Source organism: Hippopotamus amphibius, chromosome 17, assembly GCF_030028045.1.
Source record: "Hippopotamus amphibius kiboko isolate mHipAmp2 chromosome 17, mHipAmp2.hap2, whole genome shotgun sequence".
Classification (NCBI taxonomy): domain Eukaryota; kingdom Metazoa; phylum Chordata; class Mammalia; order Artiodactyla; family Hippopotamidae; genus Hippopotamus; species Hippopotamus amphibius.
The window spans coordinates 47428587-47456555 of NC_080202.1; the positions used below are offsets into that span (position 1 = coordinate 47428587).

The window sequence follows — 27969 nt, forward strand, 5'->3', positions numbered from 1 at the left end:
ATGTATCTAGAAGTGTTGCCATGATGAAGCAATGCTGTACATCTAAAGCTGAAATTTAATCTAATGAAAGTTTAGCTATCCTGACTGGTATGAATAGTTTTAAAGTATTCTTATCTGAGTCTTTTTTTTAAACAATAAGATTTAAACTTACATGCAGGCAAGCCTAAACAGAATCCTCCTCTTCACACTAAGCACGTATACATTTTTCTGAACTATCACTTGCATATTTGAATGTACTGCTTTAAACTTCCCAACAGGCAATCTCCTCAGCTCCTCCATTTTGTTCTGAAATCCTAACTTCTGTTACCTAATACAAAGCTGCAAATTGTGTTTGTAGGTGGTTGGGAACTGTGTGTGCCATTGGAATAAAGCAAATAGGTATGTATACATCAGTTTGCTAAGTTTTATTGCCATTATCCATCTAGTCTTTTAAATTGCGATAGCAACTATTGTTGAAATTGCTTAGTGTATCTTCAGAGATTCTGTAGCACAAAGAAGCATTTCTTTTTTTTTTTTTTTTTATTATTATTATTTTTTTTTTGGGGGGGTACACCAGGTTCAATCAACTGTTTTTATACACATATCCCCATATTCCCTCCCTTCCTTGACGCCCCCCCCTCGAGTCCCCCCCACCCTCCCTGCCCCAGAAGCGAGAGAGTAGCACAGACATATATATACTACCAACTGTAAAATAGTCAGTGGGAAGTTGTTGTATAACAAAGGGAGTCCAACTCGAGGATGGAAGATGCCTTAGAGGACTGGAGAAGCATTTCTTTTTTTAAAAAAATTATTTATTTATTTACTTATTTATTTTTGGCTGCGTTGGGTCTTCAGGGCTGCGAAGCTGTGGGCTTTCTCTAGTTGTGGCAAGTGGGGGCTCCTCTTCACAGCAGTGCATGGGCTTCTCATTGCAGTGGCTTCTCTTATTGTGGAGCATGGGCTCTAGGCACTCTGGCTTCAATAGCAACGGCGTGTGGGCTCAGTAGCTGTGGCACACAGGCTTAGTTGCTCCCTGGCATGTGGGATCTTCCCAGACCAGGGCTCGAACTCGTGTAACCTGCATTGGCAGGTGGATTCCTAACCACTTCACCACCAGGGAAGTCCCCAAGAAGCATTTCTAAAGAAACTTGTTCACTGCTTTGCACATAGTAGGCACTCAGTATTTGTTGAATGAATTTCTAGAACCGTCCCCTGAATTTCTAGTCTAACTTAAGAACTTTTATAATTTTTGCATCACTTTAATTGTAGGGTTGTATGCAGACTGATGAGATGTTCTCGGAGGTAACTTGATCTGGAGCATAAAATGACATTACTGATGAATTAAAAGAAACGACTGACACTGATTTAGGATTAAAATATATCAGACTTTATTAAATATTTAAAATTGCAATAGTAGTAGCCTTAAGCAAAACTAACAAAGCACACAAAAAATCCCCCATGCATACTTTTGCATGCATACATACAACTTCCTATTATGCTTTTAAACTTAGATTATTTGTGAACTCTTCCATATTATACGATCTTCATAATTACCATTTCAATGGCGACATTAAAACCCATGCGGTTGATGTAATTCTCCATTAGGCTGTTAGCTCATCCCCCTTTTGTCATTAACCGACCTTTGCAAAGAACATCTTCTGTACTATTATATCAAGAATAAATTCCTGAGTGCAATTACAGGGTCAAAGGGTAAGGTACACTTATTCTTATTTCATTTTCTATTTTTTTCTTCCTGAGATAACGAAATGCAGTACTGTACGAAGAGCTTTTCATACCCTGCTCGCGAAGGCTTATCTTGTTAATTACTCTTTAAGGCATTATCATCCTCCTATCCCGCGCTACAACTGAAAAGAGAGCCCAAGCAGGCTGGTAACCTGATCTCGTTCGCCAGGTGAGTCCTGGATGGAGGTGGCAACTACCATACCAGGAGCAAAACTCCCCTGGGGATTTGCTGGACCCCTCAGTACGGGAATAGTTCCCTCACCCCAGCTGCGCTCAATCCGGAGCGCAGCGGATTCGGTTCTAACTTCGCTCGCCCCAGTTTCTCAGAGTCGCCCTGCAAGCAGTGGACGTCTAACAAAAGCAGTCTGCCTTGCACGGACAAAAGCGTTCCCCTTAAGCAGGCTGAACACCAGGCCCTCCTGGCACGACGGGGCTCGGCGTCGCCACTCTGCTCTTTTGCCCGCTCCTTCCTCAAGTTCCGCGTGGGACAGCAAGGCTCACCAGCCCAGGCCGAGCCCGGGGCTGGCGCCCCGGCGCCCCGGGCACCCCGCGCGCGCCCGCCCAGGCCCCGCCCGCCGGCCCCGCCCCGCCGGCCCCGCCCCCCGTCTCCTCCCCGCCCCCCGGAGCCGACGAGTGGCGGCGGCGGCCGCAGGACCCGGTTCCCTTAGACAAGAGGGCGGGTGGAGGAGGAAGCGGCCGAGCCCGGAGTCCTGCTTCGGCGCCGCCGAGCACCGCCCGCCTCGACCGGCCGGCCCCGTCGGCTCCTGGGCCTCGCCGAGGCGAGAGGAGGGGAAGGCGGAGGCGGCTGCGGGGAGGCGGCGGGGGCCCGGGAGCGGGCGGAGGCGGCGCGGCCGGCCGCGGCTGCCGCTTTGTTGTGCGGCCCGGGCCGAGGAAGGAGAAGTGGGAGGAGGGGGGAGCTCGGCGTCCCGCTCCCTCCGCGGCTCATGGCGACGACGCTCGGCACATCCGGGACCCTCCGGCCGTGGCGGCCGCGGCGCCGGCTGCTCGGGCCCCAGCCCCGGCCGCTGTGGTGACTGCGCCGCTCCTCGCCGTCGCCCCCGCCCCGCCCGCCGCCGCCCGCCGGCCCCGGGCCCCGCGCCGCGGCCGCAGCCCCGCCGCCGCCCCCGCCGCCGGGGACATGTCTAACCCCGGGGGCCGGAGGAACGGGCCCGTCAAGCTGCGCCTGACAGGTGAGGGGGTTGGGCGGGCGGCGGGAGCCGGGCCGGGGCGGCCGCGGGGTGGGCGAGCCGACGGGGGGTGCCTGTGGCCTTGAGAAGGGCCAGGGTCGCGATCAATGGTGAGTGGGGGGTCGGGGACGTGGGAAGGCCTAGTTCAGGGAGAGTAATTGCAAAACCACTCTCCCTTGTTTGGAAATTCTTACAAAAGCCAGGGGTGACTCGGGGGTCTTTTGTTGCGGGGGGGGAGGGGGGTCCCCCGGTTGGAATTTCAGGCGGATTTGAGGTCGGAAAGCCTTGGCCGAAAAACACGGCTCTCTCCCGGGGCGTCGGGGAGCAGCCCTTTGGGCTCCTGCCCAGGTGGGGTCGTGGAGGGGATGAGGAGCTCCTGTGGCGGGGATTATTGAATCCGGCTGCTGACTGCGCGCAGTAAACACTCCTTAAAGATGGAGCGCTTAACGGGAGGGTGTGTGTGTGTTCGTGTGTGTGTTCCCTGCTTGTTAACTTGTTCGCCCACTTATGCCCGCGTGCAAAACCTTCCCTCTCTGCTGCCAGCCACAGCAGCCGGTGCCACACACCTGAAACGCACGACTTTGAGAGGGAAGGAGACTGAGGTTGACTTTTCCGGTGTGTCTGCCTGATCCGACGACTGGGGCTGGTTGTACCCTCTGTGCTTTGGAAGTGTTTGATTGTAGGGTAGCATGTTTGGGGTTGTTCCTTGTAGGCCGCAGAACTTGTGTCTCAGTTCTAACTCTAGACCTGCTTTAAAAACACCTTTTTTTTGGGGGGGGTCCATTTCTAAGTGTGTGCCCAGACAGACCTTTAAGCGATGTTTTTTTCTCTCTGTCTCCCCACTCTCTTCCCCTTCCCTTTTCTAAATGGAAAAGAATGTCTGGAGGGGTTGCTAGATAGCAGGCTTTTTTTACAAAGTGTTTATGATTCCAAGTGCATTAAATCTTTGACGTTACAGGTACGTTTTGCTTACAGTGCCATTTTTGATATTCTTACAGGGTCGTGTTACCCCATTCTAAGGAAAAATTATTTGGAGTTTGAAAAGTGTAATTGAAACCAGTGTAGTTATCCTAATTTTAATATTCACTATTAATTATCCACGTTGATATTCGGATGTGTGGTGAGAAAGATGGCTTTCCTTAGAGAATCTCTGTGTATGTGTGTGTGGGTGCGGGTGTAAGAATAAACTGTAATTATGTTTGCCTCCACTAGACTTTGAGATTTATATGGACTAATTTTGTAATTGAATGCTTGTGTGTCACATCCCAGTCCACTGGCTGAACTTTTCGAGATAAAAACTTGCAGTGAATTAGATATTTGAGAATTTAGCCTGATTGTATGTTGGCTGCAATTTTTAAAATATATAACTTTCATGACAGTTTTACTTTCCCTAGGGAAAATTGCAAAGAACCATTAACTGAGTGGTTCTTAACGGAAAACCTGCATCGGGGGATGCCTGTCTCCCCTACTTCCCTCCATTCAGTTTCCTTATTTTCTTATGAATCAATGGAAACCTTTATAAGGGATCTTTGTTCCTTAAGAGTTTATCTACTGCTGTTCCTCTCTGGAGTCAGTCCTGTGTCAGTAATCATGGAAAGAACCTGTGATTCTAGGTGTGCAAAAAGCATCAGAAATAAGCTGGTGGCCACTTAATTCCTTCTAGGCTGTATACACAATGAGAAAATGAGGGAGAAAACAGGGATTTTGATTTTCTGCAGATAAAATGAGTTTGAGGTTTTTTAGTGTGACTCAGTAGATCTTAAAGTGTGTATCTGTGGTTTCCTTACTGCATATGATACATTATAAAAATTTACGAGTAAAGTTAGGAGAGAAGATTATACTTTTCCCCCATCCCTCCAAAAAAAATACTGGGGTAAATTTATAGAGTGATTTTGTATTTTTAGATTTTTTGAGGAATTTTAAATACACTGTGTCCCCTTAATTGTAAAAACAGTTTGAGATACTCTCAATGTCTTAAAACCATTGGGAATTTGTCTCTGTCATATTTTAAGAGAAAACTATTTAAACATTAAAAACATCGTCCTCTCCCTTTTGGTTACGTATGGTGGATTCTCTTCTGTTTTGCCAGGAAAGTTAACATACATTTTTTCATTTTTGTTCATTTACAGATTAGATGGTATAGATTTTAACAAATAGATTTCAAGAGCTGGATTCAATTAGCAGCTTTTTAGGACATAAACATTAAAGAGTTAGATGGAAAAGATTGTTTTGACTGACTGGATAAATGACAGGGCTGTGTTTGATGTGCGTCCAGGAATTGGTCTGGAGCTGGTGCCCGACTTTTCAGTCCATCTTGAGAAGCCAAATAAAATATTTAACCTAGGCCTCATTTTGTTTAAAAAAAAAAAAAAGTTGATTCTTTGTTAAGACCTTAAGAAATGTTTGGCATACCTTTAGACTAAGTGTTTAACAGTTCATTTAGATCCGGGTTCCATAATAGAGGAAAATTACTGAAAAAAAAAAAAAAAAAAAAAAAAAAAGGCAGATCCCATAGTGAATTTTTATTTGGTTTACAATACACTTGGGCTGTAAGATGATCTAAAATAATTGTTCTTCGCTTTAAGTTAATACCATACTAGTATTTTAAATTTATAGACTGTCTTTGATTCCAAGGTGCTTTATGAATTGCAGTTTCTCAGTTATATCCTTAAGGTAGAGTTGCCTCTTTACTAAAAGATGTAAACACCTCTTGCATGGTGTCTGTCACATGCATACACATAAACACACACACACATACACACACTCTCACACATACACACAAACTGAAGGAGAAATATTTGAACCGTGAGATCTCTGCCCACAACAGATGTTAGACTTTTCCACATGTTATCCTAAGACCACAATCAACTAGCAAACTGTTTGGTATTTGTTGATGTGAAGAAGGCAGGGCTAATTTAATCCCAAATTTGAGATTCCTCAGGTCATTGGTAGTTAAAATCTGATCTGGTCCATCAAGCTACTTCTGTTTTTTTTGAGACATTAATGCTTGATCATGAAAATGGGCTGTATGGTAAAGCTATCAATTTCAACTAGTATTTGTAGAGCAAATTGATTATAAAACGTAAAATTTGTATACATTATACTTATGAATAGGCTTTTCTTATGATGGTTTGGATAGAAGATATTCTTTGATGGTAAAAAAAAATTGGGGGTAATTTTTTATATTATTACTATTTTTGAAAACCAAAGGCTGGAAAAAGCAGTTTAGTATAATTTCTAGTATTTAAAATTCTTAGATTTGGAGAAATAACACATTACTTCTCCAGAACATTTATTGCAAACCTTTTTGCAATTTAAATGTTTTTGTACACTGCTTCTCATGTTATTAATTTATGAAACCCTAAGCAGTAATGAGATTAACCTTGTCTATAACTAAAGGAAAACTTTAGGTGTGCTGGTATCTTAGTATTGTTTTACTGCATATTTAAAAATTACAACTTGATTATATCCCAGAGTTTTCCAAGTGGGAATGTGCCTGTATACCGTAATGGCTTGTTCTGGGGGTGTTAGTGATTTGAATGTCCCCAATTGATTTTTTTTTCTTGGTTTCTGAGGAGGAAGCCAATGTGGCTTGGCTCCTTCCTTTTCTCTTAAGTTTATCTCTTCTAGTGAGACCTTCAGGCAGGGGGCCGAACCGGCCTAGGTACTTCGTGTAAGTTTGGTTTTCATTGGTGAGTAAAGTGTGTGTGTGTATTTAATCATGGATTCTACTTTTTTCCTATTGGTTAAACTGTAACTGTCATAATGTACTAACATGTCATTTATTTAGCATGTAGTTTAGCATATTTAGTATATAACTCAGTTTTCAAGGTAAGTGAAGGTCCACGCCTTAGCCATGCAAGGTTTTTATTTTAGCCATTTTTGATGTCCTTTAAAGATTTTGAAGGCTTTTAAAGGTGTAATATGCCCTGCTCCTTTCAAATAGACCATACTTAACAGAACGTAATGTTTTATTTATGATTTAGTGTCATTATGAATATGTTATTGTGCTGTTGTAATATGTAGTACAAGGATATCATCATGGTATGTAGAGAGAACCATTTGACTCTGGCTGTATGGTGACATGTTGTTTAACCCTGTTATTACTTTTTCTCTCTTTGCCCTTGTTTTTGTTTACTGTTACTTTCTTTGTTCTAAGAACACTGAACCCTTGAAATATACAGTTGCAATCAGCATTGTTATGTGTTTCTTTATGAGGGATGTGTGTTGAATTGCTTATTGAATGCTTATTAAGTGCTGGACACTGTGTCAACTCAGAGAGGTTAAATATATGTGAGAAGCCAAGTTGTCTAGAAAGCCTGTTACAAACTTATAAGGTTTTTGTGGAAAATAAAATAATTTCATTTATTTGGAATTACCCTTGTCCCTTGAGATTCTTACTCATCTTTTAAGGCTCAACTCAAGGTACCCTTATCCATAGATCTTTCCTTGACGTGTTGACCTTTCCTCTGTGACTAAGAGGCTCTTCCTCTAGCATCAGACCTAACTCACTGAAGGTCATTTGCTGTCTGTGCTGTAAGCTCCATGAAGGCAGAATCCTGATTCAGCATGGATTAAGAGCCTTTTGGCATTTTATTTTGAATGGGTGCTGGAGACAGAAGTAATTCTGTGTAGTTTTATATGTGTTCTTTATGGCTAATGCACTGGATGTGAGTGGCAAGAGATGAGGCTGTAGACAGGGACCAACCCATTTTAGGACTTTGTTATATTTTGCCAAGAAGTTTGATTTTTTTTTTTTAAGATGATGGGAACCATTGAAGAATTTTAAACTTTGATATATTTGATGTTTAGAAACTTTCATCTTTGGGCAATAGGAAGGATGGACTGGAATGGGAACTGTGAAGACTGATTTTTAGGATAACCAGTTAAGAGAATGCTATACAACAACCATTGTTCATATTATTTTCTTGTTTTAACTTTATTTCCAAATTTTGTTATAGATAATTGCTGTAAACATCTTGGTGTAGGTAATTTTTTTTTTTTAAAGGATTGTTTTCTTATGATATTACCATAGAGAGAGTGCTATTTCATTAAAGGGTGTGGATCTTTTTAGGTTCTTGATTAATTTTTCCTCAGGCTATTTCCTAAAAGAATCGTGCCTGTGTAGAGCAGCATTGAATAAATGTGTTCCTCTTAATATTCTACTACAAGAATTGGCTCTTGTTTTAAAATGTTTGCTAAGTTCATGGCATATAGTATTTAACATTTTCTTGTGAAGTTGAATATTTTCCTGTCTGCTTACTAATTATATTTCTCTTTGATGACTTGTTTGGTCTTGTCCTAGTTATTGGTTAGGCCCTTTGTGTTTTTCTTAGTGATCTGCCTGAGAATTAAAAAAGATATTAATCTGTTGTCATATTTGTTACAGACATTTCCCCCAGTCTGTTATTTGACTTTTAATTTTGATCATTTTTGGAAGAAAAATGATTTTGAATAAATTTGTTACTTTAGGAGTCAAATTTGTCCAACTTTTCCTTTGTTTTTCCCATCATTTCTATACTTAGGAATGCCCTTTTCTTCAAGAGGCTTAGTGAATATTTAAGTACATTTTACTTTAGTGTTTTTAAAACACTAAAATAGAAGGAAAGTTTAGGAAGAAATTTCCCCCCAAATTGCTATTCAGTCATCTCATCATTATTTATTAACCAGTTCTTCCTTTCCATAGTGATGTGATATCTTTTTAGTTATGTTAATAAATTAGTTATAATAGTCAGATGATCTCTTGTTCAGTGTCATACTCTTTTCATTATTGTAGCCTTATAATTTAGTTTAATATTCTCATTGTGCCAGAAATTTTTTTTTGCTGTTTTTACTTATTCTTCCATGTGAATATTAAAATTGTTAAATTTAAAAGGAAATTTTATTGGGATTGTAATTAGAATGCATTAATTTGGGAAAAGGAGGCATTTAAGTATATTTAGCTTTCCCACCTAGGAACGTGCTGTGTTTTTACGTTTATTTAAGCTTTTGTTCATATTGCTTAGGATAGTTTAATAGTTTTTTTCCTATGTTTTAATGTAATTCCAGCTAATTTGTGGTATATCCATTGTATTTTCTAACCTTAGTTATTGGCTTGTATTTAGGATTGCAGTCATATTTATTTTTGCATAATTAGAGCAACTTTGCAGAATACTAAGCCTACTCCTTTCCAGGTATCAGTATTTGACATTTTTTACAGTTGAATGCTAACATTAAATTTTTTTCTTTTCTTTTGTACTTGTCCACTAATCCATAATTAATTGAACAAAGTGAAGAATTTTGTTTGTTTTAGAATTACTTCTAAAGGCATTGACTTTTTAAAAACCGCATTTGATATGAATTAAAAAATATCAACATGTGTCTTAAGTTTGGCAGTTTGGTTTGGTTTCTTATTAAAAATTGACAGCAGGCATAAAACTTAGTTTTAAAATAAATCCTGATTTTAGGTAGGAATTTCTACATAGATGATTGCAAAAATGGCGTTTCTTTCTTTCACAAAAATTTCCTCCTATCCCTTTCACAGCTAGTCTCTTCCCATCCTTGGTAACCACTGATTTATTTTCTGTTGCTATAGGTTAGCCTTTTCTAGTATTTTATGTGAATAGGATCATACGGTATGTAGTCTTCTAAGTCAGGCTTCTTTCACTTAGTATAGTGCTTTTGAGGTCCATCCATGTTGTGTATCAGTTTGTTCCTTTTATTACTGAGGAATTTTGCATTGTACACAGATACCCCACTTTGTTTATCCATTCACAAATATCCACAGATATTGATTTCCAGATTTTGCCAATATGAATAAAGCTGCTATGAACATTTGAGTACACCTCTCTTTGTGAACATGTTTTTATTTCTCTTAGGTAAATGTTTAGGATTGTTGGATCATATGGTAAGTATGTGTTTAACTTAAAAAAAAACAGACTGCTAAACTGTTTTTCAAAGGCATAACATTTTGTACTTCTATCAGCACTGTCTGAGAGTTCCAGTTGCTCCCAATCCTAGCCAACACTTTAGCACTTCCTGTTGTCAGTCTTTAATTTTAGCCATTCTAATTGGTGTGTAGAGATAACTTTAGTGTAACTTTAATTTGAATTCCCTTAGTGACCTACAGTGTTAAGCATCTTTTAATGGACTTATTTGTCATCTGTGTATCTTTGGTGGATATCTGTTCAAATCTTTTGCTCATAGTTTTAAAATTGAGTTGTTTTCTTGTTATTGAGGGTTTTTTTTGGCTGTGTTGGGTCTTTGTTGCTGCATGTGGGCTTTCTCTGGTGGCAAGCGAGGGCTACTTTTCATTGTCGTGCACAGGCTTCTCAGTGCAGTGGCTTCTCTTGTTGTGGACCATGGGCTCTAGGCACGCGGGCTTTAGTAGTTGCAACACATGGGCTCAGTAGTTGTGGTTCATGGGCATAGTTGCTGGGTGGCATGTGAGATCTTCCTGGATCTAACCCGTGTCCCCTGCATTGGCAGGAGGTTTCTTAACCACTGCACCACCAGGGAAGTCCATTATTGAGTTTTGAGAATTCTTTTTGTATTCTGGATACAAGTCCTTTATCAGATATGTGTTTTGCAAATATTTTCTCCTAATCTGTGGCTTTTTTCCCCCTCAATACTGTCTCAAAGAGCAGAAGTTTTGAATTTTGATTAAGACCTGTTCATCAGTTTTTTTCTTTATGGTTCATGATTTTTATGTCCTATATAAGAAATCTTTTCCTAATCCACAGTTCTAAAATTTTTCTGTGTTTTTTTTTCTGCAGTATTTATAATATTAGCTCTTACATTTTGGTCTAGGACCCTCCTAAAGTTACTTATTTAATTTGTTGTGAGAAGTAAGGGTCAGGTTCTTTTTTTTTTCCCGCATGGATATCCGATTTTCTGAGCACCATTTATTAAAATGCATTTGTTTCCTCCATTGAATTGTCTTGGCACCTTGGCTAAAAATCAGTTGACAACATACATGTTCTATTTCTGGACTCTAATTGTTTGTTTTATGTGTAATTCTTTTCTTTGTAAATTTATTATTTATAATTCACACTTTCTTATTACTGTAACTTTAAGTCTTCTGATTTCAAACATTGATTAAACTCTCCTTAAACATTTTGGTAGCAGTTTAATAAGCATAATTGGATCTTTAGTTTAGGACCCCATAATGATTTAGGATCTTGTAATGCTTTAGAGCCATATTTCACTTATTTAGTCAACAAATATTTATCATTTTCTTGACATGTGTCAGACATTGATTTATTTTAATTCTGTTGTACCATGAATGGAGATATAAGAAATTAGGATAAACCTAGGTCGGCCTCAGTATTTTTCTTTTCAAAATTTCTATTATGAACCTTTAAAAAGTTTATTATTACTTTTGTCTCTTACTTACAAAAGTGGATTATTTAACAAAGTTTGCTATTTACCAGCTATCAGCCCCCTCAAATCATTTGTGGAAAAAGGTGGGATAAAAAAAATAAACATATCTAAAATGTTGCAATAGAAAAGAAAGGATATCCAATAAAGAGCTAAAAAAAAAAAAAAAAGGATATAATGGCTTTGTTAACTGTGGGTTGGATTATGGTTTTTTAAAAAAATTAATTTAATTTGTTTATTGGCTGCGTTAGGTCTTTGTTGCTGCACATGGGCTTTCTCTAGTTGTGGTGAGCGGGGGCTACTCTTCATTGTGATGCACGGGCTCTTCATTGCGGTGGCCTCTCTTGTGGAACACGGGCTCTAGGCACGTGGGCTTCAGTATTTGTGGTGCATGGGCTCAGTAGTTGTGGCTCATGGGCTCTAGAGCACAGGCTCAATAGTTGTGGCACACGGGCTTAGTTGCTCCTCAGCATGTGGGATCTTCCCGGAGCAGGGCTCAAAACTGTGTTGCTTGCATTGGCAGGTGGATTCTTAACCACTGCATCACCTAGGAAGTTCTGGATTATGGTTTTTTAAACTTACAGTTTATATACTGAGCATTTTTTTCTATAAGACAAGAGAAAGGAAGAAACTTAATTTTTTTATTTTTTAAAATTATTTCATTTTTTATTTATTGGCTGCATTGCGTCTTTGTAACTGTGCATGGGTTTTCTGTAGTTGCAGAGAGCAGGGGATACTCTTCATTGCAGTGCTCGGGCTTCTTACTGAGGTGGCTTCTCTTGTTGCGGAGCACGGGTTCTAGGTGCGTGGGCTTCAGTAGTTGTGGCATGTGGGCTCAGTAGTTGTGGCGCACGGGCTTAGTTGCTCCTCGGCATGTGGGACCTTCTCAGACCAGGGCTCGAACCCATGTCTCCTGCATAGGCAGGTGGATTCTTAACCACTGGGCCACCAGGGAAACCCCAAGAAACTTAATTTTTAATTGATGTATAGTTGATTTACAATGTTGTGTTAATCTCTGCTGTACAGCAAAGTGATTCAGTTATACATATATATATATATATATATATATATACACATATTCTTTTTTAAAATATTTTTTTCCGTTATGGTTTGTCATAGGCTACAAAGTATAGTTCTCTCTGCTCTGCAGTAGGACTTTGTTGTATATCATTCCATATGTAATAGCTGACATCTGCTAACTCCAGTCTCTTGCTCCATCCCTCCTCCACCCCCACCGCCTTGGCAACCACACATCTGTTCTCTATGTCCCTGAGTCTGTTTCTGCTTGGTAGATAGGTTCATTTGTGTCACATTTTAGATTCCACATATAGGTGATATCATATGGTACTTGTCTTTCTCTTTCTGACTTACTGATATTCTCTAGGTCCATTCATGTTGCTGCAAATGGCATGATTTCATTCTTTTTTATGGGTGAGTAGTATTCTATTGCATATACGTACCACATCTTCTTTATGCATTCATCTGTTGATGGACATTTAGGTTGTTTCTATGTCTTAGCTATTGTGTATAGTGCTGCTATGAACATTGGGGTACATGTATCTTTTTGGATTAGAGTTTTGTCCGGATATATGTGCAGGAGTGGGATTGCTGGATCATATGGTAATTCTATTCTTAGTTTTCTGAGGAACCTCCATACTGTTTTCCATAGTGGCTGCACCAATTTACATTCCCACCATCAGTGTAGTAGGGTTCCCTTTTCCTCCACATCCTCTCCAGGATTTGTTATTTGCAGAGTTTTTGATGATGACCATTCTGACTGGTGTGAGGTGGTACCTTGTTGTAGTTTTGATTTGCATTTCTCTAATAATTAGCGATGTTGAGCATCTTTTCATGTGCCTATTGGCCATCTGTATGTGGAAGAAACTTAATTTTGTTAAAACCTATGCAGACTTTTTAATTTGACCACAGTGCATTTCTGGGAATTGTCAGACATCTATAATGTGGACCTTTTTACTGTTATTGTTGGAGGCAGTTGGTATGTTGTGGAAAGAGTAGAGAACTTGGAGGCAGAAAATTTGGGTTCATATCCTAGTAATGCCACTGATAAACTTTGTGTCTTTAAGCAAATCACTTATTTTCTTGGTGCCTATGCTTTTAGTTACAAACACATGTTTAAAATGACAGTGTTATTTATTTTAGGATCCTGCTAGATAAGAAATAATGTGTGTGAAAAATACTGTTCAAACTGTAAAGTATTATGTTAATGTATTTTTGATCAAAGATTGTGTTTTATTTTTTAATTGATTTTTATTGGAGTAAAGTTGGTTTACGTTATGTTAGTTTCTGCTGTACAGCAAAGTGAATCAGTTATACATATACATATGTCCAGTCTTTTTTAGTTTCTTTTCCCATATAGGTCATTACAGAGTATGGAGTAGAGTTCCCTGTGCTATACAGTAGGTTCTTAGTTATTTTTTATATAGCAGTGTGCAAAGATTGTGTTTTAAATAAAGTAGTCATAACCAATTATGTGCTGTTGTATAGGAGCAAATACAACATTAATAATGATTAATATAAGTATTGATTTAAATGAATTCATGTCCTCTTAATGTTTATTGCAGCACTATTTACAATAGCCAGGACATGGAAGCAACCCAAATGCCCATCAACAAATGAATGGATAAAGAAGATGTGGCATATATATACAATGGAATATTACTCACCTATAAAAAGAATGAAATGGAGCTATATGTAATGAGGTGGATAGACCTAGAGTCTGTCATACAGAGTGAAGTAAGCCAGAAAGAGAAAAACAAATACTGTATGCTAACTCATATATACGGAATCTAAAAAAAAAAAAAATGGTACTGATGAACCCAATGACAGGACAAGAATAAGGATGCAGATGCAGAGAATGGACTGGAGGACACGGGTTTGGGGGGGCGGGGGGCGAAGGGGAAGCTGGAACGAAGTGAGAGAGTAACATAGACATATATATACTACCAACTGTGAAATAGATAGCTAGTGGGAAGTTGCTGTATAACAAAGGGAGATCAACTCGATGATGGGTGATGCCTTAGAGGGCCGGGTCGGGGAGGGTGGGGGGGAGTCGCAGGAGGGAGGGGATATGGGGATATGTGTATAAATACAGCTGATTCACTTTAGTGTACCTCATAAGCTGGTACAAGAGTGTAAAGCAATTATGTTCCAATAAAGAGCTTAAAAAAATAAATGAAATCATGTCTTATAGGCATAAATGTTTTGTACACCTTGGGGTACCAGTGTATTGTAAAGTATTCATATAGTTAAATAAGCAATTGTTATAATTTTTATCTTTAAATAATATAGCAACCATTTTCCTCCCTCAAACCCTCCCTTCAGTTTTGGTGAGAAGTAGAAGAGCTTTGGAGAATAATTTGAATGGCTCAGGATTTTGCAGATGAGAGAACTGTATCCCAGTGACTTTTTGCTGGTACTTTCAAAAATAGCCTGTAGTTTCATCTCTTGCCAGTAGATGGGGATCTTTCTGCACAGTGAGTAAAGACCTGTAAAACTGAAACCCAAAGTGTAAATAAGAGTTCTTGAAAGAGAGCTGAAGTAGAAACTATCAAAGGTGACACTGGCTTCTAATGAAAATCCATACTTTAGGATAAACTTTCTTGTATAAACTGTATGTTACATGTATAGGAGCAATACAGAAATTATTTTTGTTACATTAGAATTGCAGACATTGGTAGTTAGTTCAACTTCTATTTTTGTATGATCTTATGTCATCAGGCTTTAAATGTAACTTTCTCTAGTGAAGTAGAAACTTATTGATTGGTCAGATTATTCAGAATCATATGAATTCAATACTATAAGACTGAAAGAGCATTTTTTAAAAAGTTGAATTTTGTAAACGAAGAAGAAATGTTATTTGATACATTAAAATACCATGTCTCACACAGTACTTGGTACACAGTACATCTTTAGTAAATATTTGTGAATTAAAGAATGATGAAATTGAAAAAAGCTTACCTGGTTTAAGAGGACCTCATTTGAAACAAATAATAGAATCTGCCTTTGTGACATTATTGCTGAATTAACTGATGTTGGTACCTTAGTAATTTTGACAGTGTTAAGTTATAAAGAAGGGGGACTGAAGTATTCATTCAAGTTAATATTTGACTTCATGGATAGAACTCTACAAAATTTACTTCTTAACAAAGTGGAGATCAGTCTGATATTCACTGCAAAAAGATATTTTTGCAGTGTCACCTAAGAAATTCACATATATAACTAGCCTGTCAATGTTAGGAAGAAAGTTAATATTTTTTCAGTGCTCTGTAGTTTTAACTTGTTCTCATATGTTATATAATTTAATTACTATTCAGATCCTGACTTTACAGATACTCCAAACCAGTGAAAGTGAAATATAGTCTTTCATCTGATGAAATTTTTTTCTTGAATCTTATGAAGAGAATAGTATTTGACTTTTTTGAAGGAACAGTTGGTACAGCTATTCAAGTTCCATAGAAATGAGGTTAGTTGCATCAAAAGTCTTTTGTAATAAAATATAAATCCTTATACATTTTAGTTTTCTATTTGCTAGTTGTTTTGAATTTTTCTTATTTTAGATAGGTAAGAATGCTTAGGTAGTAAACTGATTTTTTAATTACTTTAAAATAGGGTTGGTGATGATATTTCAAGTTTCTTCTGATTTCCAGTTTGGTTATCGCTTGTCTTTTTTCTCTAACTCGAAAGAGGACTTGGAATGGTAATGAAATATTTACATATTCATTCAGTGATCATTTGTTGAGAGGTGTAGGTTCTGGGATTCCAAGAAGAGATTTGGATCCTGATCTTGATTTCAGGGAACCTGCAGTGTAAACAAGCAGAGACGAGACTTGATAGAGAAAATAACTGAACAGTCAGTTCTAGAGTTGGTACGTACAATGAGGGTGAAATAAAAGAGTGAAACCCATGGATATTTTTAAGGGAGCTCAATTTTCAGATTCTAAAGATGATCCATTTTTCATATTTTCTTCCTTTCATCTTACAAAAGAAAGGCACATCTCTTGGACATCCCAAATAGTATATTGTCCTGGGTAAGAAGCCTTCCAGGGCACCTAAGAGGAAAATCAGAATATTGATGAGGTTATTGAGAAGGCAGTGACTCCAATGACTAACACCTTTCCACAAGTCACGTGGTTACAACCCTTCATTTTCAACAAAATTAAGGACCTGATCAAGTTGTTAGTTGATCATCAGAAATTTTCATAAAAATAAGTTTTCTTAGCACTTATATTTATAAAAATGAAAAACAGGAATAAACTATTTTCAATAAACGTTCACTGATAGAGACATGAATGAGTTGAAAATAAGAAAACCTCATCCATCTCATGAAGAGATGCATTTCCAATTCTTCTTTTCCTCGTCCCCTCCCTCCTTTTTGAATAATTAGTTTATTCTAATCAGGATGCAGGAAAGGTCTACACATTGTATTTGGTTGGTATGTCTGAAGTCTTTTTTAAAGCATAGGCCCATTGCCCCTCTCCTACCTTTTTTCTTTGAATTTTCTTTGAATTATTATAGAAACCAGATGTATTAAATACCTTCATCTAAAAACTCTTTGTGCTTTGGTTCTAGCATTGTTTCCCATCATACACCTATATTGCACCGCTCTGAATTCCTCACCTTCTGTTCTTTTCACATTTTCTTATATCTCCCAAGTTTTTGACACTGCTGTTTCCTTAGACTCTTATTACGATACTCTCTTTCTTACCTAGTCACCCTGCACAACCTACTTGACTGTTAAGACTGCTGAAGCATTGTGTCTTCTGAGAAGTCTTCCCAGACTTCTCCAGGCTGAGTTAGGTGCCCCTCTCTAACAGTTAGGTTCCTGATAGAAACAGGTAACGTCCTCACAAAAGGTGAAAGAGAATGCTGTTATGGGACCACATAGAATGAATGGGCAGGGTTAAGGGAATCCAACTAGGAATGGTGTAGCACCTAGGAACTAGCAATGATAGGAAGTTGCATCATCTTTGGGCAAGAAAGGGAAAGGGAGAGAGACCCTCTCTGTTGCTTCTCATTTACTGAACCCAATTTGAATCTGGAGGGTAAGGGAGCCCAGTTTATGTAGTCCACAAACGTCAGCCTCCTAGGATACTAAGTCCTGGTTAAAGGATGGAGAATGATCTGAAGGAGCAAATAGAAATATCCAGAACACCCTTACTTATATTTCTACAATACGTTAGCATACTTCATTGTATCATTTATTATATTGACTTAAAATTCATTGGCTGTATTGATGTTTTCCCCGTAGCACTGTGGACTCCTCTGTAGCTCTGAGCTAGCTCTTACTCATATTTGCCTACCCACAGTGCTCATCAGATATTTGTTAGTTAAATGAATAAAAGTTTAAAAAAGGGATGAGTGAGATACATAATTTAAAAGGTCTGTTCTACTTAGTGGTAATGTGTGGTGATTCTTAGTTCAAAAGAGCAAATCTAATAATTTTTGCTTTGGCAGTTTTGGTGCTTCTGCAGTAATTGACTCAGTTTGGTTGAAGAAAGGCCAGGGATTAATTTAGGCCATAATAGATAATTCTGTGTTTAGAAGGATTGTAATGCAAGACTGACTTGGCTGAGCTCAGTGGCGTGGTAAGTATATTTATGCACTTCCTTTTGTGATGGGAGAATCATGATGCAGGGAAAGAATCTGTAGAGGCTATAAGGCCGTAAAATTATATTGACTTCAGGAGGAGTGTGCCTTATTATTATTAGACTTTCTCTGGGTTATTACATAGCTTTTTCAAATCTCTTAAATAAATGAAAGCTGGTCTCTATGGAAAATGCACTTTTATTGCTAGCCAAATTCTTCCCCTCCCCCCAGTTAGTTGAACTGATTATCGTATATTTGCTATAAAGACTTGTTAGAATTGCTGCATTAAAAAATCACTCCAAAACTTAAAAATCTAAAACATAAACAATAATTTTATTATCTTTCGTGATTTCTGTGGGTCAGGAGTTTGGAAAGGGCTCTGCTGCATGGTTTTGGCTCAGGGTCTGTCATGTATTTTATTCAGATGGTGGCCTGGAACTGGAATAGCTGGGGGCTGCCTGGGCACTTATCTCTCTTCAGGTCATCTTTGAGCCTATCCATGTGGTTTCACTGCACAGGCTAGTTACACTGCTAGTATGACTGGCTCAGGGTACCAGCAGGAATTGTCAGGAAACAAGGCAGAAAGCTGCATCTCCTTTTTTGAGTCAGCCTAGAAAGTCCTTGTTGCATTTTATTGGTTATAAGCAAGTTAGTTACAATTTCTTCTAGTTTCAGGGGGCAAGAACATAGACTGGATCTCTTGATGAAAAAATTTGCAGCCATTTAAAAAGTTGTCATAAGTGACAGTGATGGCAGCTGCTGTTGCTACTTCTTTTGTTTTTTGGGTTGGACTCCATGCTCTTTGGTATCCTGATCTGATACATATTGTTTTCCAGCTTTTATAATTGAGTAATTTTATGTTCTGCCTTTGAAGTTTCCAGGAATTTTATTACAGAGAGCTTAACCAATGGCATAGAAATTTTCAAGTTTCTAGAAGAGTTATGATAATTTGTTATTAAAATCCATAAATTATTTTGATAAAGGATTAAAAAGATACTCAATGGAAACAGAAGCAGACTGGTAAAAAGAAAGAAGGCAGACACTATTTGAATAAAATAATTTATGCAAATATGTGAATTCTTTAAGTCTGTGGAGTGAGTTTTATATTGAAAAAATATTATAATTCAGAGCTAATAATCAAAGAATTTTAGTGCTCCCCCATCAGGTCTGCATTGTTTTTTTTTAATCCTTTTATAATCCATTGTCCATGGAGCAGTTTCATAAATTAAAAAAAGAACATGTAAATTGGATGATCTTACTCCCCTGCTTCAAACCTTCCAGTGGCTTTCCATTGTTGATTGAAGTAGACATGAAATAGACATTATTTGCACAAGATCCTGTATAATCTGGCCCAGTCTTTCCTTGGCTCATTATACTTTAGTAACATTAATTGTGTTTTGATTTCTTGAAAAGGCCAATTTTTTTCCCACCTGAAGGCCCCGGCTCCCCCCCCCCCCCTTTTTTTTTTGCAGGGATCTTCTTTCTCTAGTTACCTATTATTTTTTCTGTGTCAGTTTATCATTTCGAAGAGTTCCTAAATACTCTATCCTCATTATTCTCCATCACAGTATCCTGCTAACTTGAGGACTTACTATAATTTATTTTCATATTCACTTCTTTAGCTGTTTTATTATCTTTTTAAAAACTTTAAATTTTAGTTTTAGATTTACAGAAAAATTGTGAAATTTTTCAGAGTTTCCATATATTCCCTATTCAGTTTCCCTTATTTCTACTTACATTAGTATGGTACATTTGTCACAATTAATGAATCAATAATGAGACATTAACTAAAATCCATACTTTATTCAGATTTCCTTAGCTTTTATCTTTACTAGATTGAGAGCTCCTGCAGGGCAGAGACTGTGGGTGTTTCATTCACCTAGAGTGATACTAAACACTTAGGAGGTACTCTGTAAATATTTCTTGGAAGATCAAGAAACAATATTTCCTGTACATCGTCACATAGTTATGAAGGATTTGTGATGTCTTAACCACAATCAGTTAAGATTGCTGTCTCTTTTTACACCGATTTCCCTTCTCTCATACTTCTCATGTTGGTGGCATTGGAATGGCTGTAGGCATTTTGGCATCTGGCTATGGGGAAACTGACTTGAGGATATATTTAGTTGGGTTTTAGCAGGATATGTTTATGTGGTTCACAGTCTCTTCATATATAGTTAAAGTATTGCCAGCCATCCTAGTATGAGAATAGTGTCTAGGAATACTACATGGTGTGTTAACTCATTTAGCATTGGTGACATAAACATGCAGTCCTAGAGATGGTATAGTGATATGAATATGTTCCATGGCATCTGGCACCTGAAGTATGTAGTTCTTGGAGAAAAAACAAGGTTTGATGCCAAAAGTTCGGTTTGTGAAAAATTCTTCCAAATCTTAAAGCTTCATGTGAAAGAGACTTCTTAATAGTTTTCCCAAGTTTGGCCACAATCCTGAAAGTTTACATAATATTACCAATAACAGCCTTGTGCTGAAAGAAACGTTTCTAAGTTTTAGAACAACAACAAAAATGTATTCAACTATGCTAGAGAAAGGACTGAATTATTTTTCTGTTATCTGTATAGAAAATGACATTATAATACTTATGGGAAAGTGTGATACTGGCATAAGGGTTGACATATAGGTCAGTGGAATAGAATCAACAGTCCAGAAGTAAACTCGTACATCTGTGGTCAGTTGATTTCTCCACAAGGGTGTCCACGCCATTCAGTGGGGAAAAGTTAGTCTTTTCAACAAATGATGTTATAACAACTGGATAGCCACATGCTGAAGAATGAAGTTTTACCGCCACCTCACACCATATACAAAAGTTAACTCAAAGTGGATTAAAGACCTAAATGTAACAGCTAAAATCATAAAAACTTTAGATGGAAACACAAAGCCTTGGATTGGCAGTGATTTCTTAAAGATGACACTAAAGCGCAAGCAACCAAAGCAAAAAACCAGACTGGACTTAATCACAATTAAAAACCTGTACCCCAAAGGACACTATTAAGAAAGTAAAAAGAGGGACTTCCCTGGCAGTCCAGTGGTTTAAGATTCTGTACTCCCAGTGCAGAGGGTGTGGGTTCGATCCCTGGTTGGGGAACTAAGATCCCACATGCCATGTGGTGCGGCCAATAAGAAAAAACAAGAAACAAGTAAAAAGGTAGCTCATAGAATGGGAGAAAATATTTATAAGTCATATCTGATAAGGGCCTAGTATCCAGAATATATAAAGAACGCTTGCAACTTAATGACAGAAGGACAACCCAATAAAAAATGGGCAAAGACTATGGAAAACAGTATGGCAGTTCCTCAGAAAACTAAAAATAGAATTACCATATGATCCAGTAATCCCATTCCTGGGCATATACCCGGACAAAAGTATAATTCAAAAAGATACATGCACTTCTGTGTTCATAGCTATTCACAATAGCCAGAACATGGAAACAACCTAAATCTCCATCGAAAGATGAATGGATGAAGAAGATGTGGTGCATGTATACAATGGAATACTACTCAGCCATAAAAAAGAAAAGAATGCCATTTGCAGCAACATGGGTAGATCTAGAGATGATCATACTAAGTGGAGTAAGTCAGACAGAAAGACAAATACCATGTGATGTCACTTACGTGGAATCTAAAATATGGCACAAATGAACCTACCTACAAAACAGAAACAGACTCACAGACATAGAGATCAGACTTGTGGTTCCCAAAGGGTATGGGGAGGGAGAGGGATGGACTGGGAATTTGGGGTTGGTAGATGCAAACTATTACGGTTAGAATGGGTGAACAGCAAGGTCCTACTGTGTAGCACAGTGAACTATATCCAAGCTCCTGGATAAACCTTAATGGAAAAGAATATTAAAAAAAGAATGTATATATGTGTAAAACTGAGTCACTTTGCTGTACAGCAGAGATTGGCATAGCAACGTGAATGAACTATACTTCAGTTAAAAAGAAACACCCAAAAAATGGGCAAAGGATTTGAGTAGACATTTCTCCAAAGAAGATAAACCATTGGCCAATTAGCATATGAAGAGATGCTCAATATCATGAGGCATTAGGGAAATTCAAATCACAATGAAATACCATTTCACACCCACTAGGAGAGCTATAATAAAAAATGGGAAAATAATAAGTGTTGGCAAGGATTTTCATACATTGTTGATGGGAATGTAAGATGGTTCAGCCACTGTGGCAAAAGTTTGGCAGTTCCTCAAAAAGTTAAACATGGAATTACAGCATGACTCAGCAGTTCCATTCCTAGCTATATAACTAAGAGTGGAAAACGTGTTCACACAAAAACTTGTACACAGATGTTCATAGTAGCATTAGTCATAATAGCCAAAATAGTTGGGTGCAAACAGCCCAAATATTCATTAACTGATGAATAGATAAACAAAATGTGGTATGTCTATACAATGGAATATTATTCAGCTATAAAAGGGAATGAAGTATTAATACACGCTGCAACGTGGATGAACCTCAGAAACATTGTGCTGAGTGAAAGAAGCTAGACACAAAGGGTCACATACTGTATGATTTTAGTTGGAAAATCTATAAAGACATAAAGTAGATAAGTGGTTGCCAGGGAACAGGGGAAGGGGAGAATTGGGAGTGGCTTCCCAGGTATGGGATTTCTTTCTGGATGATGGAAATGTTCTGGAATTAGATAGTGGTGGTGGTTGTACAGCATTGGGAATATACTAAAAACCATTGAATTGCACTGTTTAAAATGGTGGATTTTATGTTATGTGACTTCTGTCTCAAAACAAATTGCAAAAAAACCCCTGTCATATAGGAAGACGTACTCAAAGAGTTTGCAGCCAAAAACTAGGGGAAAAGGTTTTTATAGAGGTATGTCAATTAACAAAAATATTATTTTATGGTTTTTATAATGTTTGTAATATTTGTCAGCTTGTTAGAATTTATAATTTCGCATTCTAAATTTAATATTTGCTTTCTACCTAATTTTGTATTCTTATTCTAAAGTAGGGCCCCAAAACTGTATAAATTCCAGGCTCCACAAAACCTGGATGCACCCTGGGATGTATGTTAGCATCAGATAAAAATGATTCAAGAACTGTGCTGTCTTTTTAGGCATGGGGGATTGAACAAATGTTTGTTTTTGTTCTCTCCCAAACCCCGTTCAATGATACTAAAGGGATAAAAACAGCATACACCTACAAGAGCAAAAAGAACAGAAGAGGAGACAGCAAATAAATGATGTCAGAAAGTTTCAGGAAGATGGAAGTTGGTTGGAGCAGGTGATTCAGCTGAGAAAGTAGAATGTAAAGTATTTGCAGAGGGTATACCAAATCCTTGCTGTATTCCAGCTAGTTCATATCACAGATCTCTAGAAAAGACTCGGGAATTGGAGGCACCAGGTGTCTCTGGGGGTGCAGATGAGATGTGAGGCTGAAAACGAGAAATGGTTTAAAGTCTGCGAAAGGTTCTGTGTGTATATATGTTATTCCAGGCAGCCTGGTGGCTGTTCTTCCTCAACCCTCACAGAAACTTAAAGACATTTTATGGAGAAAGTTAACCAGATTGGCTCCAGAGGCAGGGATACCTGGCACTGTGGAAGGTAGGGGAGAAATGCTCACCTGAAGATAAGGGGATTGGCAACATTTTAAATAGTGAAACTCCCAGCCTCCTGTACTACTGCTCAGCTCCATGAACATTAGCACCCAATTAAATCTTTTCTCCTTTATGAAGAAGTCTTCTCTGGAAATTATTGGACAGCTCCAGAGGAAGCACTAATAAATACTGATATTTAGAGTGTCCTAAAGAAACAGCTAGGTCACCCTGCTAGACACCCTACAGTGAAAGTTATTAGTTGCTAGGTGGAGGGGAGAGGGCCTCACCACTTCTTAAACTTTCACTTCCACATGAAGAATTAGAAATGGCACTGGCGTTTCAACAGCAGTGTCAGAACTGAGAAGACAGTTGAGCAATGCCTTTAGAATTCTGAGGGAAGATGACTTATAGCCTAGAACTTAACCATTTGCTCATCAAGTATGAAGGCAGAATAAAGGCATTTTGGGGCATGCCAGATCTCAAAAAATTATTTCTACTTATCCCTTTTTAGGATGCTACTGAAGGGTATGTCCATCAAAATGAGGGAACATACTATAAAAGAGTAACACGCGGCTGATTGTACCCTTGTACACAAAGGGAAAGGCAGAGAGAGAGGAAGGGAAGTCAGTAAATCTAAAGTCCAGGGAAGAAGACTCTCTGAAAGTCTTTGCAACATTTTGTGTATTTTTTGGGGGGAAAGGGTCTGTGTTGGGACTCTTGTTTATAAATGAACAAAAGCCAAACTTGTTTAAAAAAAAAAAGTTGCCAGTCATGAACATTATCAGTTTTTTAGTGTTTGACAGTTTTGTAGGTAAGAGAAATGGCATGTTTAAAGAATTTTGAGCTTGGTAGTCTTTTATTAGACCTGTTGATCACTTTTATTGTCAGAATTTTTTCTTTCTTTGCTTTGTCAATTACCTTATGGCTTCATCGCTAAAATACTTACTGATAGAAAACATTCAAGTTTTAGAGCTGGCTGAGAACCAAGCTCTAAAATACCTTAACCTGGGGTATGTAGACCTTTAAGAAGTCTGTGGATTGGCTCCAGGTAGGTATTGTGAATCCCCTGGGTTGTATATGTGGACCCCCCCCCCCCCGCCGCCCGCCGCCTAGGGTCCAATTTCATATTACAGAAAAAGAAGCTCAGAGAGTTTGAGTGACTTACTCAGCAGTGGTCTTCTGACTCCTATTTTGGTGTTCATTCCCCTGTTAAATCACATTGTCTTCAAAGTCCTGAATTAATGTCATTTTTGTTACAGTGTGTGTAATGATTAAGATGAATTTAAGAACAGGTATTAATTTCTCTTGTGTGATAAACTATGTTAAAACACAAAGTTTTATTTATTTAATTAATTTTTATTTTGGCGGTGCCACGCGGCTTGCAGGATCTCAGTTCCCTGACAGAGATTACCTGGGCTATGGCAGTGAAAGCACTGAATCTTAACCATTAGACCACCAGGGAACTCCCCAAAACACGAAGTTTTAAGATGTGACTAACCTCCAGGGGGAAGGGCAACATAGAAATAGGGGATCAAGCAGTACTAACTATTATGTATAAAATAGACTTCAAGGATATATTGTATAACATGGGGAGTATAGCCCATGTTTTATAATAGCTATAAATGGAGTATAACCTTTAAAAATTGTAAATCACTATATTGTACACCTGTAACTTATATAATGTTGTACAGCAACTAAACGTCAATAAAAAAATGTGACTAACCTAAAATATTGAGACACTTCAAATAGTCCCGTCATTATGAAGAATAAAATTTTTGTACTTTCCTGTTTGTGAAGGACAAAACTGAAAAAATAAAAATTCTAAAAACATTCTTAAGGGGTTAAAGTGTGCATCTCTCACAAACACATTTGATAATTTTTTTTGTTGGGAGGGAATTGTTGAAGAATGAGTATTTAGGGAGACAACTTGGGTTGTTTTATCTAATGTGTTGAAATTTTTTGTAGACTGTAAATCTCTTTTTCTGCCCTAGTTAGTAATATCTTAATGGCTGTTTCGGGGTCTTGTACTCTTGTAGTTTGAATGTCAGTTTGAATGCATTCTAGCTTTGAAGCCTTAAGTAATGTAGGAAATTGGATAGAACACACATTCCTAAGCTTTTAGTTAATTTTGGAAATGAAGGTTAAGGACTTGTGACTTGTCTCTTGAGCAGCTACTGAGCTTAATGCTATATCTTGTCTCTTTCTAGGCTGAAACCTCCTTGGGGGCAGGGACTTCTTTTGTGTAATTTGTATCAAGCCTATAAGGAGAAATCAAAGCTTATTTATTAAATAATCAGTCCTCAGTTTAAGTCCATTAGGATATATTAAAGGTTGAAATTATTGTCAGTTTATAACATTAAGAAAAACTGATTACAAAATAATACAGATACATTTTAGAAGTATTGAAAATTAGTTTTTATTTTTAATATTTATTGGCTGCGTTGGGTCTTCGTTGCTGCACATGGGCTTTCTCTAGTTGCAGCGAGTGGGGGCTACTCTTCATTTTGGTGCGTGCACTTCTCATTGCGGTGGCTTTTCTTGTTGTGGAACATTGGCTCTAGGTGCGAGGGCTTCAGTAGTTGTGGCACATGGGCTCAGTTGTTGTGGCTCACAGGCTCTAGAGCGCAGGCTCAATAGTTGTGGAGCATGGGCTTAGTTGCTCGGCAGCATGTGGGATCTTCCCGGAGCAAGGATTGAACCCGTGTCCCCTGCATTGGCAGGCAGATTCTTAACCACTGCACCACCTAGGAAGTCCCTGAAAATTACTAAGTTTTTAAAAAATTACTAAGTTTTTAGAAAATTACTAATTATTTAGAAAAATGTCATTACTCAGAGATTACCTCATATTTTGGAATTATACTGAAACATTTTCTTTTGTTAATAGTATGTGTCCCAGAAATGTGTTTTAATAGGGATATTACTTTCTTTTTCTAAGTTTCTAAGTTCTCTAAGTATATTGATTTGTGGTCAAGGATTTTCTTTGCCTTTTTTCTCTATTTAAAGGTTTTAAACTTTGATGCACAGTGAGGGGGAGAAAGATCAGAGTTGCCTTGGAGTAGTTATTTGGCTTGAACCATGAAGAACCAGACCCTAGGACTTGGGAGTTCCCTGGTGATCTAGTGGTTAGGGCCCGGTACTTTCACTGCTATGGCCTGAGTTCAGTCCTTGGTCAGGCAGCTGAGATCCTGAAGCTGTGTGGCGTGGCCAAAATTAGAAAAAAGACTTTGGACTTATTCTGATATTGTGATTGATTTTGAGGTGACCTGAAACAGGTTGTTACCTAGTTTTTATGTCTCTTATGCATGATTTTAAAAAATTAAAAACATTGAATAAGCTAAATGTGTGTGTGTGGCAAATTGTACAAAAGACTGTACAGTGAAATGGTTAATTTCCATCTGCTTCCTAAACAGTTTCTTTTTTTAAAAATTGAACTATAGTTGATTTACCATGTTGTGTTAGTTTCAGGTGTACAGCAAAGTGATTGTTATATATTTTATATGTATATATATTTTTTCAGATTCTTTCCCATTATAGGTTATTACAAGATATTGAATATAGCTCCTTGTGCCATACTGTAGGTCCTTGTTGTTTATTTTATATATAGTAGTGTGTATCTGTTAATCCCAAACTCCTAATTTATCCCTGTCTTCCCTTCCCCTTTGTTAACCATAAGTTTGTTTTTTATATCTATATCTTATTTCTGTTTTGTTTTTGGCCGCGTCACATGGCTTTCACAAATCTTATAGTTCCCTGACCAGGGATTGAACCCAGGCCTGGCAGTGAAAGCTCTTGAGTTGTAACCACTGGACCACCAGGGAATATCCTGTTTCTGTTTTGTAAATAAGTTCGTTTATATCATTTTTTTAAGATTCCACATATAAGTGATATCATATGATATTTGTCTCTCTGACTTCACTTAGTATGATCGTCTCTAGATTCATCTGTGTTGCTGCAAATGGCATTATTTCATTCTTTTTATGGCTGAGTAGTATCCCATTGTATATATATACCACATCTTTATCCATTCATCTGTCGATGGACATTTAGGTGCGTCTGTGTCTTGGCTGTTGTAAATAGTGCTGCTGTGAACGTTGGGGTACATGTACGAGTATCTTTTCAAATTAGAGTTTTCTTCTTTTCTGGATGTATGCCCAGGAGTGGGATTGCTGGATCACATGGTAACTCTATTTTTAGTTTTTTAAGGAACCTCCATACTGTTCTCTAAACAGTTTCTTAATGTGGCTCCCCAAGGTGTGATTGCCAGTTTCACCTACTTTGTAAATTGCCAACTGCTGAAGTAAAGAATTCTTAGAGTTTTGCCCCCTTCTCTTTGGGAACCTCTTCTATCTCACTCTCAGTCCAAGTAATTTCAGTGGTCTAAACTGATATAATCTCCAGGTGGAGAGAGAAGCATGAGCAAAAGCAAAAGATATAGGGACTTCCCTGGCGGTCCAGTGGTTAAGACTGTGCTTCCACTGCAGGGAGCGCAGCAGGTTCTATCCCTGGTCCT

At 38.1% G+C, this 27969-nt stretch overlaps 1 protein-coding gene across 4 annotated transcripts in view; it reads left to right on the forward strand.

Annotated features, from left to right (window-relative positions):
* Positions 1-2723: 2723 nt before the first annotated feature.
* The window catches only part of SMURF2 (SMAD specific E3 ubiquitin protein ligase 2), a 121608-nt gene continuing 96362 nt past the window's right edge, over positions 2724-27969 (forward strand). For 3 of the 4 annotated variants that reach the window (XM_057714415.1, XM_057714416.1, XM_057714418.1), the window contains exon 1: positions 2724-2912. In XM_057714415.1, coding sequence (XP_057570398.1) covers positions 2861-2912 — 52 coding nt within the window. In that variant the 5' untranslated portion in view covers positions 2724-2860. The remainder of the gene's footprint in view (positions 2913-27969) is intronic. The other variant, XM_057714420.1, reaches the window with a different exon arrangement.